The sequence below is a fragment of the Adiantum capillus-veneris genome, chromosome 6 (assembly GCF_014529385.1).
Source record: "Adiantum capillus-veneris isolate H3 chromosome 6, ASM1452938v2, whole genome shotgun sequence".
In the NCBI taxonomy this organism is placed as follows: domain Eukaryota; kingdom Viridiplantae; phylum Streptophyta; class Polypodiopsida; order Polypodiales; family Pteridaceae; genus Adiantum; species Adiantum capillus-veneris.
Window position 1 is genome coordinate 173,349,959 of NC_140936.1, and position 20,521 is coordinate 173,370,479.

The 20,521-nt window shown below is 40.6% G+C and overlaps 1 protein-coding gene across 1 annotated transcript; it reads right to left on the reverse strand.

Annotated features, from left to right (window-relative positions):
- Window positions 1–17,019: 17,019 nt before the first annotated feature.
- LOC147456732 (uncharacterized) lies at window positions 17,020–17,808 on the reverse strand. The gene has a single exon (XM_086515535.1). It carries the CDS (start codon window positions 17,806–17,808, stop codon window positions 17,020–17,022), a length of 789 nt encoding a protein of 262 aa, XP_086371661.1.
- Between the last annotated feature and the right edge of the window lie 2,713 nt (window positions 17,809–20,521).

Consider the following 20,521-nt stretch of genomic DNA (forward strand, 5'->3'; position numbering starts at 1 on the left):
AGTAAACCACTGTGAAGCGTAGCTATGGCTAGATCACAGGACACTGCTCTTTACAATATCAAGAAGCTGGATGGAACCAATTTTCCATTGTGGAAGAAGCAGATTTGGCACGTGTTGGTACAAAAGAAGCAGATAAAACCTATAAAGCTCAAGGGGATAAAACCAGAAGATATGGACGAAGATGAATGGAGCGAAATGGATGAATTAGCACTTTCTACCATTATGCTGACTTTAGCAGAAAGCGTTTACTTCAATGTAGCAGATGAGATGTCGGCTTATCAAGCATGGATAAAGCTAAGTGATCTTTATGAGAAGCAGAGTGCAGCTTCACAGGTATACTGGCTTAAGAAGCTTGTTGACTTGAAGATGAAAGAAGGGACACCTATGTCCAATCATCTGAATGAATTCAACACCATCTACAGTCAGTTGTCAACTCAAGGTGTCAAGTTTGATGAACCTGTTAGAGCTATGTTCTTGTGGATCACATTGCCGGAAAGTTGGGACACTTTTTGCACAGCTTTGAGTAATTATGCACCTCCAGATGGTTTGAACATAGCAGGTGTAGAAGGAAGTCTGCTTACTGAAGAAACCAATAGAAAGACAATGGACAAAGGCAAAGGAACAGCCTTAGTTGTCAGGGGAAGGACCAAAGAAAAGTACAAAGGTGGAAAGAGGAATCAGTCTCGTAGCAAGTCCCCCAGTGCTAAAGGCAAGAGTGACATAGAATGCTACCATTGTGGCAAGAAGGGTCACATGAAAAGAGACTGCAGAGAATGGAAAGCAGAAAAAGGCAAAGAGAAAGCTAAAGACCATGGTGAGAAGAACAAGGCCTCAGTGAAGATTCAAGAAATAAATGTGACAAACACTATTGCAGAGGATGACAGTCTAGTGTCAGGAGACATCTACTTCTTGAAGAATACAATGGACTCAGCTCTTCTTACAGCATCTGATGGAAATGCACTGAGTGACTGGATTATAGACTCAGGGGCATCACTTCATGTGTCTCCAAACAAGGAGTGGTTTACCTCTTATGTGACCACCAAAGATCATGTTCGGCTAGGCAATGGGCAGACATGTGAGATCTTAGGTGTTGGAGATGTTCAATTGAAGTTTCAGAATGGCTCTTCTTTCACACTGAAGAATGTGAGACATGTTCCCGCAATTACAAAGAGCTTGATCAGCACAGGTTTACTTGATGATGCTGGCTACGTCACCACTTTTGGACAGAACATGTGGAAGATATCCAAGGGTTCTATGACAGTAGCACATGGAGTAAAGTCTGGAGGACTTTACATGATTTATGTATCAAATGTCTCTAAAAATGTAATCAATGTAACCAAGCAGCCGAACGTTTCTTTGTGGCATAGCCGGTTAGGACATATGTCCAAGAAGGGAATGGAAATCTTGTCTCGTTTTGGTTATTTGCCTGGCTTTTCATTTAGTGATTTTGAATTCTGTGAACATTTTCTGTATGGTAAGCAAACACAGCAGCCACATAAGCATAGAAGCAATAGAAGAGATACACATTTGTCACTTGTTCATAGTGATTTGTGTGGACCTATGCCTAACCTATCTCTAGGGGGAGCTTCTTACTTTATGACATTTATAGATGATTACTCGAGGAAAGTATGGGTTTACTTTCTCAAGCACAAGGATGAAGCGTTTAGCGTTTTCAAAACGTTTGTGACACTTGTGGAGAATCAGAGTGGCAAGAAGCTTAAATGCTTACGCACTGACAATGGTGGAGAGTATGTTTCAAAGGCCTTTCAGGACTTTTGTGAGTCAAAAGGTATAAAACGTGAACTTATTGCTCCTTACAATCCTCCTCAAAATGGTGTTGCTGAGAGGATGAATAGGACCATACAAGAGAAGGTCAGAAGTATGTTGTCTAATGCACAGCTGCCAAATGGGTTTTGGGCTGAAGCTGTATCAACAGCTGTTCATCTTATAAATAGATCTCCTAGCAAGGTTTTTCAGAAGGATTCAGTGCCAGAGATGGTATGGTCAGGCAAAATGCCCTCATACAAGCATCTCAGACTCTTTGGCTGTGAGGCATATACTCATGCTCCAAAGGAATTTAGGAACAAACTTGAGCCAAAGAGTAGAAAGTGCATCTTTCTAGGCTATGGTAATTCTGGTGAGATGGGGTACAGACTTTGGGATCCCGAATCCAGAAAGGTTGTCCGCAGCAATGATGTTCACTTTAATGAATCCAAATATCATTCTAAACCAGAGAGGGTTGAGGAGATTAGAAGAGTTGTCTTCCAAGAAGATGGACCTCCACGTGCAAGACAAAATGTCAAGGCTCAAGAGGAGCAAGGACATGATAGATTGCAACCACAGGTTGTGGCTGAGCCTGAGCCACCTATTGTGCGTAGATCTGGACGTGTCACGCGACCTCCTGATAGGTTTGTTGCATCTATGAACTATGTCATGTTGACTGATTGCAATGAGCCTTCAGGTTACAAGGAAGCCGTGCAAATGAAGGACTCCGGGAATTGGCAATTGGCCATGCAGTCAGAGATGATAGCTTTGCATAAAAACCAGACATGGAAGCTAGTTAAATTACCACAGGGCAAAAAGGCTCTACCTTGTAAATGGGTTTACAGGTATAAGATCACCGCTCATGATAGTCAGCCAAAGTACAAAGCAAGTCTTGTTGCCAAGGGCTTTAAGCAAGAACAAGGCATTGACTTTGATAAAGTCTTCTCTCCGGTGGTCAAAATGACTACATTGAGATGCTTTCTTGCATTGGTTCCCATATTAGATTTGGTGTTGCACCAAATGGATGTCAAGACAACGTTCTTGCATGGTGATTTAGATGTGGAAGTTTACATGCAGCAGCCAGAAGGGTTTTTTGAGAAAGGCAAGGAAGATTGGGTATGCCAGTTGTTAAAGAGTCTTTATGGCTTAAAACAATCACCGAGGGCATGGTACCATAAATTCCACAAGTTTATGCTTTCTGAAGGCTACAAACGTAGTGAGTTCGATCACTGTCTATATACAAAGAAGGCTAAGGATGGTAGTTGGCTGATCCTTCTTTTGTATGTGGATGACATGTTGATTGCTGGCAAGCACTTGGAAGAAATTTCAGCTTTGAAGTCAAAGATGGCAAAATCGTTTGACATGAAAGACATGGGTGAGGCAAGTCATATACTTGGTATGCGCATTGAGAGAGACAGATCAAAGAAGTTGATTTGGTTATCTCAAACAGAGTATATTGACAAGATTTTGCAACGTTTCAATATGGAGAAGGGAAAGGCATTGAGTGTTCCATTGCCACCATATGTGAAACTTAGCAAACAAGATTGTCCTGTGTCTGAGGAAGAACAGGATGAAATGGATAAGATTCCATATGCGTCTGCAGTGGGTAGTTTAATGTATGCAATGATTGCTACTCGCCCAGACATTGCATTTGCAGTGGGAGTAGTAAGTCGATACATGTCAAACCCAGGCAAGAAACATTGGGAGGCAGTGAAAGGAATATTGAGATACCTGAAAGCTACAAAGAGTATGCGTATATGCTATGGGAGTTAGGAGCTAAGTGTAAAGGGTTTTACAGACTCAGATTTTGCAGGTGACTTAGACAACCGAAGGTCTACGTTAGGGTATGTCTTTACATTGGCTGGTGGAGCAGTATCATGGCGTTCTAGATTACAAGATTGTGTTACTTGGTCTACTACAGAGGCTGAATATGTTGCAGCATCAGAGGCATGCAAAGAATCAATTTGGCTTAATCGACTAGTAACAGATTTGGGAATCAAAGAAGAGATGCCTGTGTTATATTGTGATAGTCAAAGTGCTATACAATTGGCTCGCAATCCAGTTTATCACTCAAAGACAAAGCATGTGGATGTGAAGTATCATTTCATCAGGGAAATGCTTGAGGATAAGCAACTTCAGCTTGTCAAATTTCACACCACAGAAAATCCTGCTGATCTACTTACAATAGGAATTCCCTCAGAGAGCTTTGCGCATTTTCGCAAGTAGTTAGGTGTAGGGTAGTACATCACTTCTCTACATCTCTTGTATATTATCTTGTATAGTAGCTTCTCTCACACTTAAAGTACCACATTAGACTTTAAGTGGGAGGTTGTTGGGGTATAAAGCCCAATGTGGTCGCCCAGGTAAGTGGGCGGGCCGCCAGGTATGTACACATATTCTTTTGTAAAAACCTAATAAGAGCTCACTATGCTCTACACATTACAGTGGAGCGAGTTCACCATATCGTCGTGCTCTTCTTGTCGCACTCTCTCTAGCGTCACACTTCCGCTCGTACTCCTTCAATTTGTACACAAGTTTGCTTCTCAAGCAGTACCACTATATGAGCTTACAAAGAAGACCAGTAAGTTCAATTGGATTGCTGAGTGTGAGGAGAGTTTCCAGAATTTGAAAAAAGCCATTACCAGTAAACCAGTCCTCAGGCAGCCGAATCGGGATATTATTTTTCATGTACACGTCGATGCTTCAGGATTGGTAATGGGGGCAATATTAGCTCAGCCATATGGCAGAACAGACTATCCAATCTATTTTGCTAGACGGAGATTCAGTCAGGCTGAACAAGGCTATACGACTACTGAAAGAGAAGCCCTCGGAATGGTTTTTAGCGCTACAAAGTTCAGGCATTACCTATTGGGGAAGTTATTCCATTTTTATGTGGATCATCAAGCTCTTCTGTTTCTGATTAACAAAGTCATTATTCAAGGCAGGCTTATAAGATGGATGATGTTCGTTATGGAATTTGAATTCAAAATTTTCCATAAGCCTGGCCGAAACCACTGTGGAGCTGACTTTCTTTCCAGAAGTACAGAAGGATATTCAGAATCACCTCTGAGAGATGAACCAGTGGATGCTGATTTATTTCAGTTAGAAGCAGAAGAATCAGTTGATCCTGAATGGTATGATATTTATCAATTCCTTTCCCAAGGTGCCTTTCAAGAGGATTGGAAACAGAATCAGAAGAAGGCTCTGATCATAAAAAGAGTGAAATTTACCATCATTGGGGGAGTACTTTATCGATTGGGTGTGGATGGTATACTTCGGAGATGTGTCCCTATGGAGGGAAGAATCCAAGTTATCTCAGAAGCGCATAATGGAGAGTCTGGGGGACACTTTTCCAACGAAGTGACCTACAAGAAGATTCTGCCAGGACGTCTGTGGTGGCAAACAATGATTGCTGATGTCAGAAGCTCTTGTAAAACTTGTGACATATGCCAAAGAATGGGCCGACCAACAACTGCAGACATGACTCCCTTAATGCCAATACAACCATTGGGAGTATCATGAAATGGGGACTAGATTTTATGGGACCTTTTAAGAAGGTGACTCCCAGGAAGAACAAGTACATCGTGATGGCTACTTGTTATGTTACCAAGTGGGTTGAAGCTAAAGCTCTTCCTGACAATACAGCCAAGTCAACTGCAAGGTTTCTGTTTGAGAATATTGTCTGTCGATATGGATGTCCAGTGGAAATTGTGACCGATCAAGGGACACATTTCATCAATGATATTATGGAAATCCTATTGGATATGCTTTCAGTCAAGCATCGGAAATCTACTCCTTACTATCCCATATGCAATGGACAGGCTGAAAGTAGCAATAAGACAATTAAGACTATTCTCACTAAGGTGGTGCAAAAGAAACCAGACCAGTGGGATTTGAAGCTTCAGACTGCTCTCTGGGCTTATAGGACAGCTTATAAGGTAACTACTGGAATGACACCATTCAGAATGGTGTATGGTACTGAAGCTGTGGTTCCTATGGAGTTTTTAATCCCCAGTCTGAGAATGGCTGTAAAGTATGGACTAGACTTCAACCATAATCTTAAGAAAAGACTGGATGAACTGATGCAGTTAGATGAACTCAAGAAAAGAGCTATATTGGAACAAGAAATTGTTCAACAAAGAAGGAAGCACTGGCATGATCGCCGAATTAAAGTCCGAGAATTCTAGAAAGGAGACTTAGTGCTTCTATATCAGTCTAAATTGGGTCCAAAGAAGCCGAATTTGAAGATTGCCTGGGCATGACCTTTTGAGGTTGATTGGGTCTTCTCCAATGGCACAGTCAGATTAAAAGACTTATCTGGACTGATGTTGCCGGGAGTATATAATGGAGCAAAGATCAAACTTTATTATTCAGAGACCAGAGAAACTGGGTTAGAAGAAGTCACTAAGGAACTGGAGGTTGTTGATCAAGAGATACCAGAATCAGATATTTTTGGTATTTTCCATGTACAACCAGTTCCAGCTTCAGAACCAGTACCTGAAGAATCAGATCAGGCTGATGTAAGAACCAGTACCAGTATGGTCCAGCCAGAGTGGGAATCAGTTCAGAACCAGCATGAACACACTTTCCAAATTTTAAGTGGCCAACGATCAAGTGGTATGTCAGTGATAATTATTACAAGGATGGGTTGCAGTCTTGTCCAATGCATGTTTGCCACGACAGCAATGGCGCACACAAGTCTAGGAGCAGCGAGTGGTGGAGATTTTATGGCGCGAACACGTATAACAGTCAGGAGAGTTAGCATTTTTCCTCATAAATCTCTTGCGTGACGCTTTCCTCCTGTCAACCATTCGCCATCGCGGAGCTCCGAGGTTTCTTCACTACAGCCGCAAACTTCGACCTCTGACGAGGCAGTTGACGGTCAGACAGCCTTACCAGCGACACCAGGCAACGGCTTTAACACAAGTAAGTCCTCTTTGCCTTTGCCTGTTTCATCGTCGTCGACCTCACAGTGTATGGGTAGAAGGAAACGCTCAGAGAAGATGCAGGAAACTCTTGAAGAAACCAAGGCTACAGTTGCTGAGGCAAAGGCAAGCCTTCCTGTTCTCTCATACAGTAAAATCCAAAGATATGTCTTTACTGATCACGCAATGACTCTGCTACAACTCTGGGATTTGCGAGTTGTGTTGCAAGCCACAAGGATTGCTTTTCAGATAGATATTATTAAGCAAGTTCTTGATTCCTTTGATGTTGAAACTAGCAGTGCTGTGATAAATAATAGGAAGGTGTCAGTGACACCAGAAGCCATTGCATTTGCATTTCAGATGCCTAATGAGCCCAAACCGCCTATGGCAACTGCACAACAAATAAGTACTGCTCTCAAGGAGGACGAAACAGCTAGAAAGAAGCGCAAGGCAAGTGCTCAAGGAGTTCTAGTAGCAGGGCTGGAAGCCTCCGCTGCTTACACGTTTGTAGCCGAAGCAGTCAGTCTTAAGAATAACCCAACGTATGTGTCAGAGAAATTATTTGCTATGCTGTTGGCCAAAACACTGGATCCACAAGTCCATATCAACCAGTGTCAAATACTCTCGCATAATGTACTCCAACAGACTGCCAAGCTGAAATCTCAAATTGTTTTCAAGGCATGGTATGTTTGGCAATTTCTGTATTGGGCTACTGCTACAGATGTTAATGAGCAGGTAAAGCAAGCATGGAGTGAGCAGCCCATTTTTGAACCAAAGAAGATTGAACTGTCCTCAGACGACGAGGAAACAGACAGTCAAACAATTTCCAAGGACCTGAAAGGAAATCCACTGCAAAGGAAGCTGGCAGTTCAAAGAAACCAAGAATTACACTGACCAAAAGCAGTGAATTCTTGAAGCAAATCGGAAGCCAAGTTAAGGCAGCGAGCACTGAGACAACTGTACCTGATCATTCAGTTGTCAAACATACAGTTGCTACTGGCCCTGGGAAAGATCAGGTAAAGCCAGTCACTGAGGCAAAGGTACCAGACCAGTCAGGAGACAAAGGCAAGAATCAACTGGATAAGGGGAAAGGTCCAGCGTCCTCAACTGTGTCTGAAACAGTTCCTGCCATTTTTGGAAACCCTCTGTAACTGGTTAAAAAGGATAAGTTGCAGCAAATGCAAACTCAGAAATTGAGAGGGCATCTCTTACTCACCAAAACTAATTATGCATCTCTACCTTATGTGGCTCCTGTGGCAATATATGAACCAGTCGATTCTTATCCAACCACGGTCAAAGACAGATGTTCAGTACTAATACAGTCTTCTTGGAATACCATTGTCAGCTGTATGGGACAATTGGTGGAGGTTGCTGGATCAAAAGACGAGATCAAAAAGCTTAAGGCTGATTTGGCAGAAGCACAGCATCAGATTGCAACACTCCAGAAAGCCCAGGAAGTGCAGAATATACAACACAGGGTATTGGAAGCTCAATCAGAAAGGGCTCAAGAGTTGTTGAACAAAAAGCTAGCCAAGGCTGAGTCTGAAATTATGATCATGAAAAGTCAAAGGAATGAGGCACTCAGAGCTGCAGAGCGAGCTGAGGCAGGGCTCAGAATGAAGCGGGCAGAATTCAGGAAGCTGCTAGTGCACCATACAGCTCTGAAGCGTTCGCTGACTGACAGATACATTTACAATAGCTTGTCTGAAATTTTAAACCCCACAGGCAATGTTGTTTTTGACCTAGAAAATTTAAAGTCCTCAATGGAAAGTCTGCAGAGTGATTTGCAGGACAAGGTGGGTGAGTTCAATAATGCTCTAATGAACCAAGCCATAATGGATTATATTGAGCAACAGACTCCCCGGATGAGGAAGAAGAAGATGAAGAAGATGAACCTGATCAGGAGGAGGAGATGAAGAGACTGGGCATACAAAGGATGATGATGATGCCCCACCACCATCTCCACCCCCAGGACCTGGTACTGGTGGGATAGGGCCAGATGAAGGAGGCCAGTCACAGCCAGACCAACCAGACCAGCAGACTGAGGGATAGCAGGAAGGACAAGAAATAGAACACCAATCTGGTCATCAACAGACTGAAGAAAAGCAGCCCAGTAACATTGGGAATTAGCTTACGGATCAGTCCCATCACAGCAGAGAGGCTAAAGGGAAAATGAAGGTTCAGGATGAAGGACCAGTGAATGATCATCAGCATTCACTACAGCTCATTACCTTGAATAAGCAGCCGAGACATCAACAGGCCTCCATCACCAGACAGTATCTGGAGGATGGTGCTCTCTGGATTGATTTAGAAAGGTTCCAAAGATTATATGTGGGAGCCAGGGAAATGGTAGAACATTGGAAATCTTTTGCTTTCCATGATAAAGAATCTTGTAGACTACCTGTGCATCCCAGTACAGTTCAGATGTTGGAACGAATTCCGAAATGGATACTCAATGCTGATGAGAAAGTGGTAAACCTGCACTGGCAAAGACAGTTTACTGCAGATTGTCAGTCGTTAGCTCTAGAACTGAAACTTATGCTAGGTAACAAACCAACTTACCGTTGCATGAAGGACGTTAGGGTCCAACTTAAGGATGTTCTAGTACAACTACAAACTGCTAGAGGTGTTTTGGACCAGAGAGTGAAAGTCATCCTGGAGGACTAGACAGCCACTAGCAGAGGACCTCAAACGCGAATGTCAGTCGGAGCATAGGAAACTGCTCTCCGAACTCTATTCCAGCTAGTAAGAATTACTAGAAAGATGATGCAACAAGAGAACCAGGCAATTCTGAATTTCCTAGAATTTGTGTCTGATTCTCCAGTACTCTTGTATGTTGTTCCAGCAAGAGAAACTGAGTTGTCAAGATTTTTTCCAGCGCTGTATCCTCAACATCAAGAACCAGTTGATCGACTCACCTATTTCAAAATAACTGATGAGCTTAGGGATTGGTATGAGCGATCAACTGTGGAATGGAAGACTTGGCAGACATTGCTCAATGATGCTCTTCAAATCAATGACATTCAGGCAATGAAGGAAGAGCTACATAGGATTCAACTGTGTATGGGCCAGTGGAAGATTCAGGTCAGAGGATTGACTAAGATTACTAATCAGCTACTACAGCTCACGGTTGAATCTTCCAAACTGCCTGAGAAAGACATTGCAGCAAAGCCGGGCTTGGCACCACAGTACAGGGAGATGGCTGAGATTCTTTTCGAAGCTCGCGTCAAAACCAATCAGCCTCTTCCAGAAGGATGGATCCATACTGCTTCGCATTGTCATAAACTGGCCAGAACCAGACTGAGCAAGGGCAAGCGTACACTCTATGATCCTGACACCAAAACCTATCATTCTCTCACACCTTATGAGGTAGAGATGACCACCGACCGGCGGGATCAGCTTGAGCCATTTACCGACTGATTCAAAAGGAGAATGTTGATGTTGGGACTTCTCAGGCACCAACACGGTCAAAGAGCAAAGGCAAAAGGAAGACGGTCCAATGGAAGGATACTGGGTAGTTCTATCTCAGAATTCAGGGGCAACTTTTCTTCTCAGCAGGCAGGGAGAGATGACAGCTCCACCTTGGCCTTTTCAGCAGCCTCTCGAAATCAGTGATCTTTCTAGAGCTCTGCATCCTTCACCATCTTCTCAATGTCAGACTATGACAATCCACCAAAAGATGGATTGTCAACATCAGAACCAGACAATGGATTTTTCGGTTTCACATCAGAACCAGACGATGGATTTTTCAGTCTCACATCAGAATCAGACAGGAGAATTTTTCAAAAATTTTGGAATCTTGCCAAAATTCAAGAAAGAAGGGAAGGATGTAGACGGCTGGAGAGTCACCATGTGGGAACGTGTTCTTAGAAGATGGGCAGCGAATCACTTAGTAATTACTAGAGTAATTACTGCAGTAAACCCGAAGTATATAAATAGGGCCCATTACATTGATATCGGGTTGGCAATTGTAATCACTTGTATTAGCGCTTTGGGCTATAATTGCACTTGAGCATCAGTGACAGTAGTGTTGGCTATACTTTTTCTCTGTAATCATATTCGTTGTAATCTCAATCATGGTATATATTCAGTGATACTTACTTCTCAACAGTCTTCTGAATCTGAATCTGAATCTGAACTTTATTCCAGTCTAAAAGTCTGATTCTCATTTCAGTATCCACATTTCAGTCTAGTCTTTGATTTCAGTCTAGTCTGCTGTGTGAAATCTTTCCACACGAGTAGCTGAAATCCTTCAACACTGGAATTAGCTGTCTCAAGAGATCAGCTCCAATTCCAGGCACTACTTGTCCTTTCCCTTCCATCCACCAAGCCAAACTATGAGTGACCTATCGGCAGTTGAGCAAAGACAAATCCACGCCCGTTGGGGTTGGGACTCCTATGTATACTGCTCTGATACTCCTTTTGGGGAATAATGTGGTAAACTCTTGTTAATCACAACCCACAAGAGTTATCGAGATAGACCCATCACCGATTTGGACCTCAACTTAGATACTTTGTTATCGCCTAGCCATCAAGATCAGGATCCTAGCACTTGAAACATAACAGAGACCATAGAAAACTAAACATCTAAACTCTTTATGCTTTTCACCCGCTGCTTGAGAAGGGATAAGCGAGAGGGGAAACCTCTTCGAGCTCATGTGCAAGGTTCATTGTGAGAAACATCAACAGTGTGCGTGCGAGTGTAGACCTCTTCACCTTCAACGTCGCACCACGCTCTACCACGTGCCCAAACTCTCCCATAGCACCTTGATATCCATTGAGCAAAGACAAATCCACACACACTGGTGTTGGGATTTCTACGTGTACGCGAGTTACCAACGCCATGGGAGAACTATTTGTCAAATAGCCCGTAAGAATCGCTTTCAGCGGCCATTGACAATACTAGATATCCCTAGTGAAACTCCATCTCTCGTGATCCAGAACCAAGAAGAAAAGGCTCAATAAGGGTCACCCCACTCCCGAATAATCTCATGTGTAGAGAGTTCTGTGAAGTACACAGGCAATGTAAGTGTGAGTGCAACCCACTCCACGAGCAAGGGCCGCACCTTCCTATCTCTGCAGGATTTACCAGCCGTATCTCCAACCTTGCAATCGCCATTGATAAGAGTCAAATCTTTTCGAATTGGAGTTGGGAATCCCATACCATCTATTGTATGTGGAAAAGCTGCGTACGATATAGAAAGCTATCCAAGAATTACCCCCATTTTGTCCTATGTAACCAACCATACCTAGACAATCCTTCTTGGACTACACAAAAGCTTAACCTAACCCATGAACACACTTAGAGGCCTATGAACTTGAGATCTGGACGCATCATTGAACCTCCTGAAGAGAGTGCTTCAAACGATCCGCAATCAATTCCTAGTATTGGGACATGCTCATCAGCAGAGTCTTGCTCTGGTGCAACTACTAACCTTCGTAGAATCTTTAGTGAATCCTCACTCTCTAGTGACACCATGAGTTCCTACGAAGAAGGGGATAACCCAAGGGTCGAGGCTCCTAGTAATAGTGCAAGACTACTAGATAGATTCTCCAACTTTATCGGCTTAGGTAACACCAATACCAATGCCTCCCTTGAACCATTGGTAGATGAGGAAGTTAGCTCATATTTTGCTAATGGAGCCCCTAAGCGAACCTCACCATGTAGAGATCACCGTACCCTCACAAGCCATAGAAGAAGAGGCATTTTTGTTTGACAATGGCATGAATCATGAATCGGATACATTAAATCAAGGAAGCTCTCTAATTAGCTCGCCAATTGGAAGCAGAAGCCACCTTGCGAGGTCAACAAAGATTGATCGAGCGTCAAGCTAAAGCTGAAATCATTGCCGACAAGGGCAAGGCTAAGGTTGAGAGCACCTCACCTATCCATGCGAGAGTTTTTCACACTGTCAATTGGTAGTACAATGTCAAGACTCAAACTCTCCATGATAAGGTCACAAAATACACCTACCTAGTGTCATGGGAGGGGTTAAGGGAACATACGGTACAATTCTATTAACTCTATGTATCATTTGCATGTACATATTTTCTTCTTTTGTTCTTCTTTATTACGGCACACAAGTGTTGAGAGAGAAGGAGAGAGCACAGAAGTAGAACCCCAAAGTGTGTAGAATACACACATGAGATGATGTATATATAGAGGGGACCTGGGTGCCATATATAGAGAAGCCATATATTGAGTAGCTTCACATATAAGCTCAACACCCCCGCTCAAATAAGGGTCCCTAACTGTGGATGAAAAAACCCTTGGGGGATCAAGGGAAAAACCCACAGCTCTATATACACCCACCGTTATATTATAAAAATCATTAAATATACAAATGTTTACGAGGAGCTACATCACTCCTTTTACAATGAATGTTTTATGAGGAGTTACAGTACTCCTATCTTATCAAATACAATAATGAATACAAAGGTTCAATAAAGAGGTATAAAATCTATCGATTAGCTTGTAATCAAAAGTGTCTCCGTGAATCTGCTATGTAGCTTGTCATCAATATCGCATCACCAAACATGTCTTCATGTTGTCATCAATATGGCATCACCAAACATATCTTCATAAATCTTTTATTGTCACCAAGTTTATCTTCATAAAATCAATTCTTTGATCAATCCTACATAGATCATAGACTCCAAAAAGAACATGTCATGAAAATTATTAGCATCGTTAATGAAATAATTACGTTCACAATGCCATAAGAGATGGTTCGCGACGCCACTCTTTTGACGACATATATACGCACGACAACATATGGTACATAAAGTATAAACGTAAAAGTACAAAATGTGTGATTACGTGATACAAATGATATGTGTATATACTACATAAAACAACATTTATCAATGTAGTGATCAATGAATACCATCAAAGTATTAACAAAATATCATCATTATATCAATAAAAATGAATAAATGACCATGGTATCAACGAAAAGCATCATGATATCACCGAGAATAATCATTGTATCAACGAAATAACATCATGGCATCACCGAGAATAACCATGGTATCAACGAAACATCATCATGGCATCACCGAGAATAACCATGGTATCAACGAAACAACATCATGGTATCACCGAGAATAACCATGGTATCAACAAAACATCATCATGGTATCAACAAAAATCACCATGAAATCAACGAAACAACATCATGGCATCACCGAGAATAACCATGGTATCAACGAAACATCATCATGGCATCACCGAGAATAACCATGGTATCAATGAAATATCATCATGGCACCACCGAGAATAACCATGGTATCAATGAAATATCATCATGGTATCAACGAAAATCACCATGACCAAAGTATTAACAAAACATCATCATGGTACCATCAAAATCACTATGGTATCAATGAGAATTATCAATAAAACGACGTAAACTATATCTCTAAAAGAATAATTATACGAGAATCAATGAACGAGTATATCATATAACAAAAGATCATGTACCAACAGTAGCTCGATAGAATTTGGACGATCATCAACGGCTCGACTGAATCGGAACGATGTGTAATTGGCTTCTGCAGCAAAGTTACGTCAGTAACAAATATATGATTGATGAAGAAAAATATAATTGAGAAGTTTTCAATTATGAGAAAAATCAAAAGCAAAAAGTAAAATTTTGATTTTCAAACATATTCGCAGTCCGAAACGATAACCCAAAATCGGTGCAGAATTTAGAGAAACTTTCTTCTGCAAAGTTATAGACCACATCGATTCCGGTCTGCCATAGTGGGTAGTTTCTTCTGCAAAGTTGTAGAACACATCGATTCCGGTCTCTCACGCGGGTAGTTTCTGCAAAATCGTTTTCAATAAGCAGAAAAATAAAAAACAAAAAACGGAAATTGCTTTTTATGTATGTACGCAGTCCGCGAACGATAACTCAAAATCGGTGCAGAATTTGAAAACACTTTCTTCTGCAAAGTTGTAGACTACACCGATTCCGATCTCTCCCGCGGGTAGTTTGCAGTCCGAGAACGATAACTCAAAATCGGTGCAGAATTTGAAAAAACTTCCTTCTGCAAAGTTGTAGACCACATCAATTCCGGTCTCTTTCGCGAGTAGTTTCTGCAAAATCGTTTCCAATTAGCAAAAAAATCAAAAACAAAATGCGGAAGCTGTTTTTCAAGTATGTACGCAGTCCGTGAACGATAACTCAAAATCGGTGCAGAATTTGAAGAAACTTCCTTCTGCAAAGTTGTAGACCACATCGATTCCGATCCCTTTCACGGGTAGTTTCTGCAAAATCGATTTTGATCAGGAGAAAAATCGAAAACAAAAAACGTACTGCTCTGATACCATCTTGAGAGAGAAGGAGAGAGCACAGAAGTAGAACCCCAAAGTGTGTAGAATACACACATGAGATGATGTATATATAGAGGGGACCTGGGTGCCATATATAGAGAAGCCATATATTGAGTAGCTTCACATATAAGCTCAACAACAAGGACCAGTGCAAATAAACCTCACAAATAGAAGCCACTTAACTCCTAATGGTCAAGTGTTTGAGCACTCTTGAGTGTTTAGGATTCTATCATCCATGCCTTAAGTAGCCTTAGGGCCATTTTTACACTACGTGCATCAATTAGGTTGAGTGGCATATAGCACATCATCTTATTGGACGTGAGCATTAGGAACACTTAAAATTAGACACCCGGGCAAATATACATTGCTCACTAATAGCAATGATAGTGAAATATGAAGGATAGTTTTCTCCTACAAGGGTTTTTCCCCTTCATCATCATCCTTTTCACATCACACATTAACACAACTCAAGTTTAGATGACGATTCATAATGCAAAGCCATAGACCATACACATACACATAAAACATGGTAGTTGGTCATGTACTTAACGCATTGCCATAGCCATAGACAATAGTGATATACCATACACATTTAGATATAGGCCATACACATGCACATAGACTTAGTCATATGCAATTCATACACATACGCATAATCATAGGCCATGCAGATATACATAGGCTCATATGCATATAGATACACATACATATATGCCATACACACACGTGCACATAGCATGAATACATAGCTAATGTTATTGGGATAACATTAGACATTAAGCATAGCCATTCACATAGCAACTAGATGCCTAAAGTTTAGATGACGATTCATAATGCATAGCCATATACCATACACATAAAACATGGCAGTTGGTCATGTTCTTAATGCATAGCCATAGGCCATACACAGTAGTGATAGACCATACACATGTAGATATAGGCCATACACATGCACATAGACTTAGTCATATGCATAGTCATACACATACACATAATCATAATCCATTGAGATATACACAAGCTCATATGTATACAGATACACATAAATATATGCCATACACACATGTGCATATAGTCATGAATACAAAGGTAATGTTATTGGAAAAATAGTAGACATAAAGCATAGCCATTCACATAGCAACTAGATGCCTACAGTACATAGACATAGGGTAACATAGTGTAATATTTTACAAAAATTTGTTAAGAACTCCTTTTGACATAGAAATAATGTCAAAAGCAGCATTAAAAGCATCACTAAATAAGGCTACATTTAGAATTTTTCTAAAAAATCACCAAAAAAATTGTCAATTTAAATATTGCCTTTTAAAATATTGTCAAAGAAACTATTGATAATCATTGCAATATTTTCGGGAGGAAATTTAGGCACACATACTGGTTACGAATATTATGACAATTTTACGTAGTTTCTTTTTTTCTTTTACCTAGCAATCTATTGTTTTAAGAGAAGATATATTGTACTTTATTTAATGTTGCCATGACCTTGTATTAACAAGACTTTGGAGAAAAAATGTGTATCACTATGAGAAGTAATAATTATACAAAGTTGGGGGTAAGAATAAAGCTAGGGTCAAAATGACAAGCATTTTGAGGTAAGAGGAGTGGGGGAGAACTCTTGGAGGACCCAATGACCAGCTTTGTTAATGATGAGGAAGCAAACAACAATTGGAGGTTATCTAGTTGTTGGCCAAGGTGGAGGTGGTTACGATGAAGGTGGTAGGCTACTTGTTGCACACATATTATCTCCTCTCCATGATCACATCCAAACCCTACAAGCCTCCTCTCACTCTCTACATCCTTTTCTAGCCCTGCCATTAGGCACCTTAATGTGTCCAACATTATTCTCACTATAAAACTCCCCCTCGCTAGGGTCTCAATCTTGGCCCCTTGTTTTTTTTGAAAACATATCCTCTTCCACCCATACTCCTTTGCTTTTTTGTTATGTTCTTTAGTACTCTTAAAGCCTTGAGTTTTTTAATGTTCTTTAGTACTCTTAAAACTTTGAGTTCTATGAAAATGCACCCTCTTTAAAGTCCTTGTGCACTCAGTCTTTGAGATGGCAAATGGCACATCAACTACGCTTGCAACTGCATGCATTGCCACAACCACTGTAGCTATTGTCACCCCCACCACAACTATAACGAGCATATGCAAAATACAACCCCCTTTTTCTTTCTCCAACATCCACACCTGCCTTCCTATCAATATACTCTTCTTCTCTACCTCTTTGCTTAGTGCATTGTAGCTTTCCTCCACATCCACAAACATTCGATTCATTGCATTGTCGACAAAAGGGTTCCTCGCATGTGCAATTTTGTATAAGCCCTCTACCATTTGCTTATGTTGTAAATAGTTGAATTCTTCATTGGTTGATATTGGCATTGTTGAAAGCATCATATCAATGTGATGGCACTGATCACGCTCCTCACGGATGCTATGGAGGAGAGTCCCACATAGCTTGGATGCTTTCCAGTTTCTATTAAAGTAATCCATTGCTATATTCACGATTTTAGGCTCCTCAACCACACGGCTTGCATGGAGCACACTCTCCACAGTCTCTTGGTTTGGTTGGAGAAGGCCATTTATATTAATGTCGATGTTGATTTCGCTATAGCGATGATTTGAAGGGGACATGACGAAAGGCAAGTCCCCCACTTTTGCCATGAATTCATTGTAAGATTGTGTTCTCACAGCACGGTCATAGGTGGCGGACCAGAAGGAAGTACTTGTGTGGGGAAGCCCCTTGCAAGGGGAGAATTTCATAGAATTGGAACTTGGGAGATTTGAAAATGAAAAATTGCCATACACAAGGGGTGTGGAAATGAAAATCAGCAAACAATGCACAAGGGCTGAAGGTTGAAGAAACTTATGTTTTACCATTAAGTGTTACCTTTACAGTGCATATTTTTCGTGCATAAGCCTTTCCAGTTGAAATGCATGCATGCGTTCTCTGTTCTCTTCATGGATGCTCAGCTCCTTGCCTTCAAATAAAAGTATCTTGTTGTGTGTATGAGAGAGAGAGAGAGAGACATAGCGATTTGCTGACGTATAGAAGAAAGGTCTACCGAGGTGGCAATAAATTTTCCACGTTTTCCACGTCTAGTTAGAGTTCTCTCTCTCCGTCTGGGACCATGCACGCACGTATCAATACTTACATAGAAGCATCATTCATCTCTCTCTCTCTCTCTCTCTCTCTCTCTCTCTAAACCCTAAAGACCCTCAACATCATGACCTTTGGCGCTAGGCAAATCCAAATGATACATTGGGTCAAATCCCATCAGGTAGAAAAATATCTAATAGTTCTTGTGAATGTATGAACTTGTTTAAAGATATGATAAATCATTTTAGTCCATGTCCTCTATCTTGTGATTTCTCTTTCCACTCTCTCTCCCTCTCTCTCTCTCTCTCTCTCAACACAAAGATTGCAAATCATGGAGACTAAAAGGATAAACAGTACAAATGTTTCACATCTATCACATCACATTAAAGAAAACATCACTATCTCGTAATTTTTGTCTCTCGTGTCCCCTACGCCTTGGCCTCCCCTCCCCCTCTCTCTGACAACGCACATTCCCATTCCACAATAGTATAACCATCAACAATAATTGAATAAAAAGTGAAGTAAAATTGATTCTATAGTGATTCTCTTGATAGCAAAAGGTAGAGGCATAAACATGGCTCTCGGAAGACACACACACAATAAGCTCTCACATTACATTAAAAAAAATAATCTCTCTCGCTTTCCTCTCCTTGTCCCCCACGCCCCCCCTCCCTCTCTTTCGCTTCAAATTCCCATTCCAAAATACTATAATGGGTACGAATCATAAACAATAATTGAATAAAGTAAAAATGATTTTGTATGCAAAAACTAGGGGCATATACATGATGGCTCTTGGAAGACTCACACACATATATGCTCATGATGAGCTCTATCACATTACATAAAAAGCATTTTTTCTCTCTCCTTGCTCTCCTTATTTCCTCCCTCCCTCCCTCCCTCTCACTCTCTTAACTCACATTCCCATTCCACACTACTAAAATGGGCACTAACCACCATCAACAATAATTGAATACAAAGTCAAGTAAAATTGATTATATACCAATTCTCTTGATAGCAAAAAGTAGAGGCATATACATGGCTCTCGGAAGAATCACATGCACATGTGCACACACACACACATGATAAGATCTCTCTCTCTCTCTCTCTCTCTCTCTTATTGTATATATATATTATATACAATAAGAGAGAGAGAGAGAGAGAGATCTCAAATCCATCATGCATAGTATGGACTATATTCTATAACATCCTCACTCACATCATGAGTGACTGGCATAGAACTTTGTATCGAGATGCTCTCATATGCTCTACATGCCATTATGGCTAAATAAGCTACCTACATGAATCTAGGATCATGCCAAAGTTCATCTTTTTGGGAACATGCATGTTATATACTCATAATCGTAGTCTTCCACAAGACTAATTAAGTATGCATAGTATGGACTAAATACTACTATATCCCCACTAAATTCATGCACATTGGATGTATGCATAGTATGGACTGATACTACAATATCCCCATTACTAAATTGATGTCAATTGGATATACACATAGGTTTCTCTATCTATATAAATTTTTAGCTATTCATCAATGTCTCTCTCGATCGACCACCTTTTTATCTATACTTAGAAAAACATCTAGCCATCATATGGTCGATCTATCTACCTATGTATGTATATGTCTACGATACATCATAATAGTGCTTTGGATAGTTAACTAGAGATCAACCTAGCTACCTATCTATCTATTTATATATTTACCCATTCATATCTCTATGCATCTATTTAGTAAAGAGGTTTATCCATCTATCTCCCTAGCTAACTATTATCTACAATTTATTCATATATATTAATCAATCTATGTTTTTTTTTGAAATCTAATATATATTAGCTTGAAATATATATATCGATCAATTATATATATCCATCAATGCATGTGTTTATTTATCTTCTTTAAGGAAGGTGTACTATATAATAGCTCGATATATATCTTGGTAGAATCGGTAAAGGATCACTGAAACATACATAATGAGCATATTTGGACCATACAAAGTGTGAAGATTATGTATATTCATCGATCTCTGTTTTCTTCCACTGCCTATCTATATGGTTCTGTCTTATTATCAATATATCCACTTACCTACCTATGTCTATCTATATATTTGCCTCTACCTCATCTACCTACCTAGCTTTCCATCTATCTATCAATATTTTTTGTTTATCCATCCATAGTCCATCTATTGTCTATACCTTTAAGAACTATCTAAATCCATCCATAGTCCATGCACTGTCTATAGCTTTAAGAACTATCTATTACCCGACTTTTTTTGCACTTTCCAATAGGCCAAAAACCAAAACCAAAGCACATAAGGAGAACCTCCTAAAAAGTTAGGAATTTACACCAGCAATAGTGTAAGT

What these genes read in the sequence shown, in the direction of transcription:
- LOC147456732 (XM_086515535.1), bottom strand. Translation starts at nt 17,808, where the DNA reads ATGAAATTCTCCCCTTGCAAGGGGCTTCCCCACACAAGTACTTCCTTC.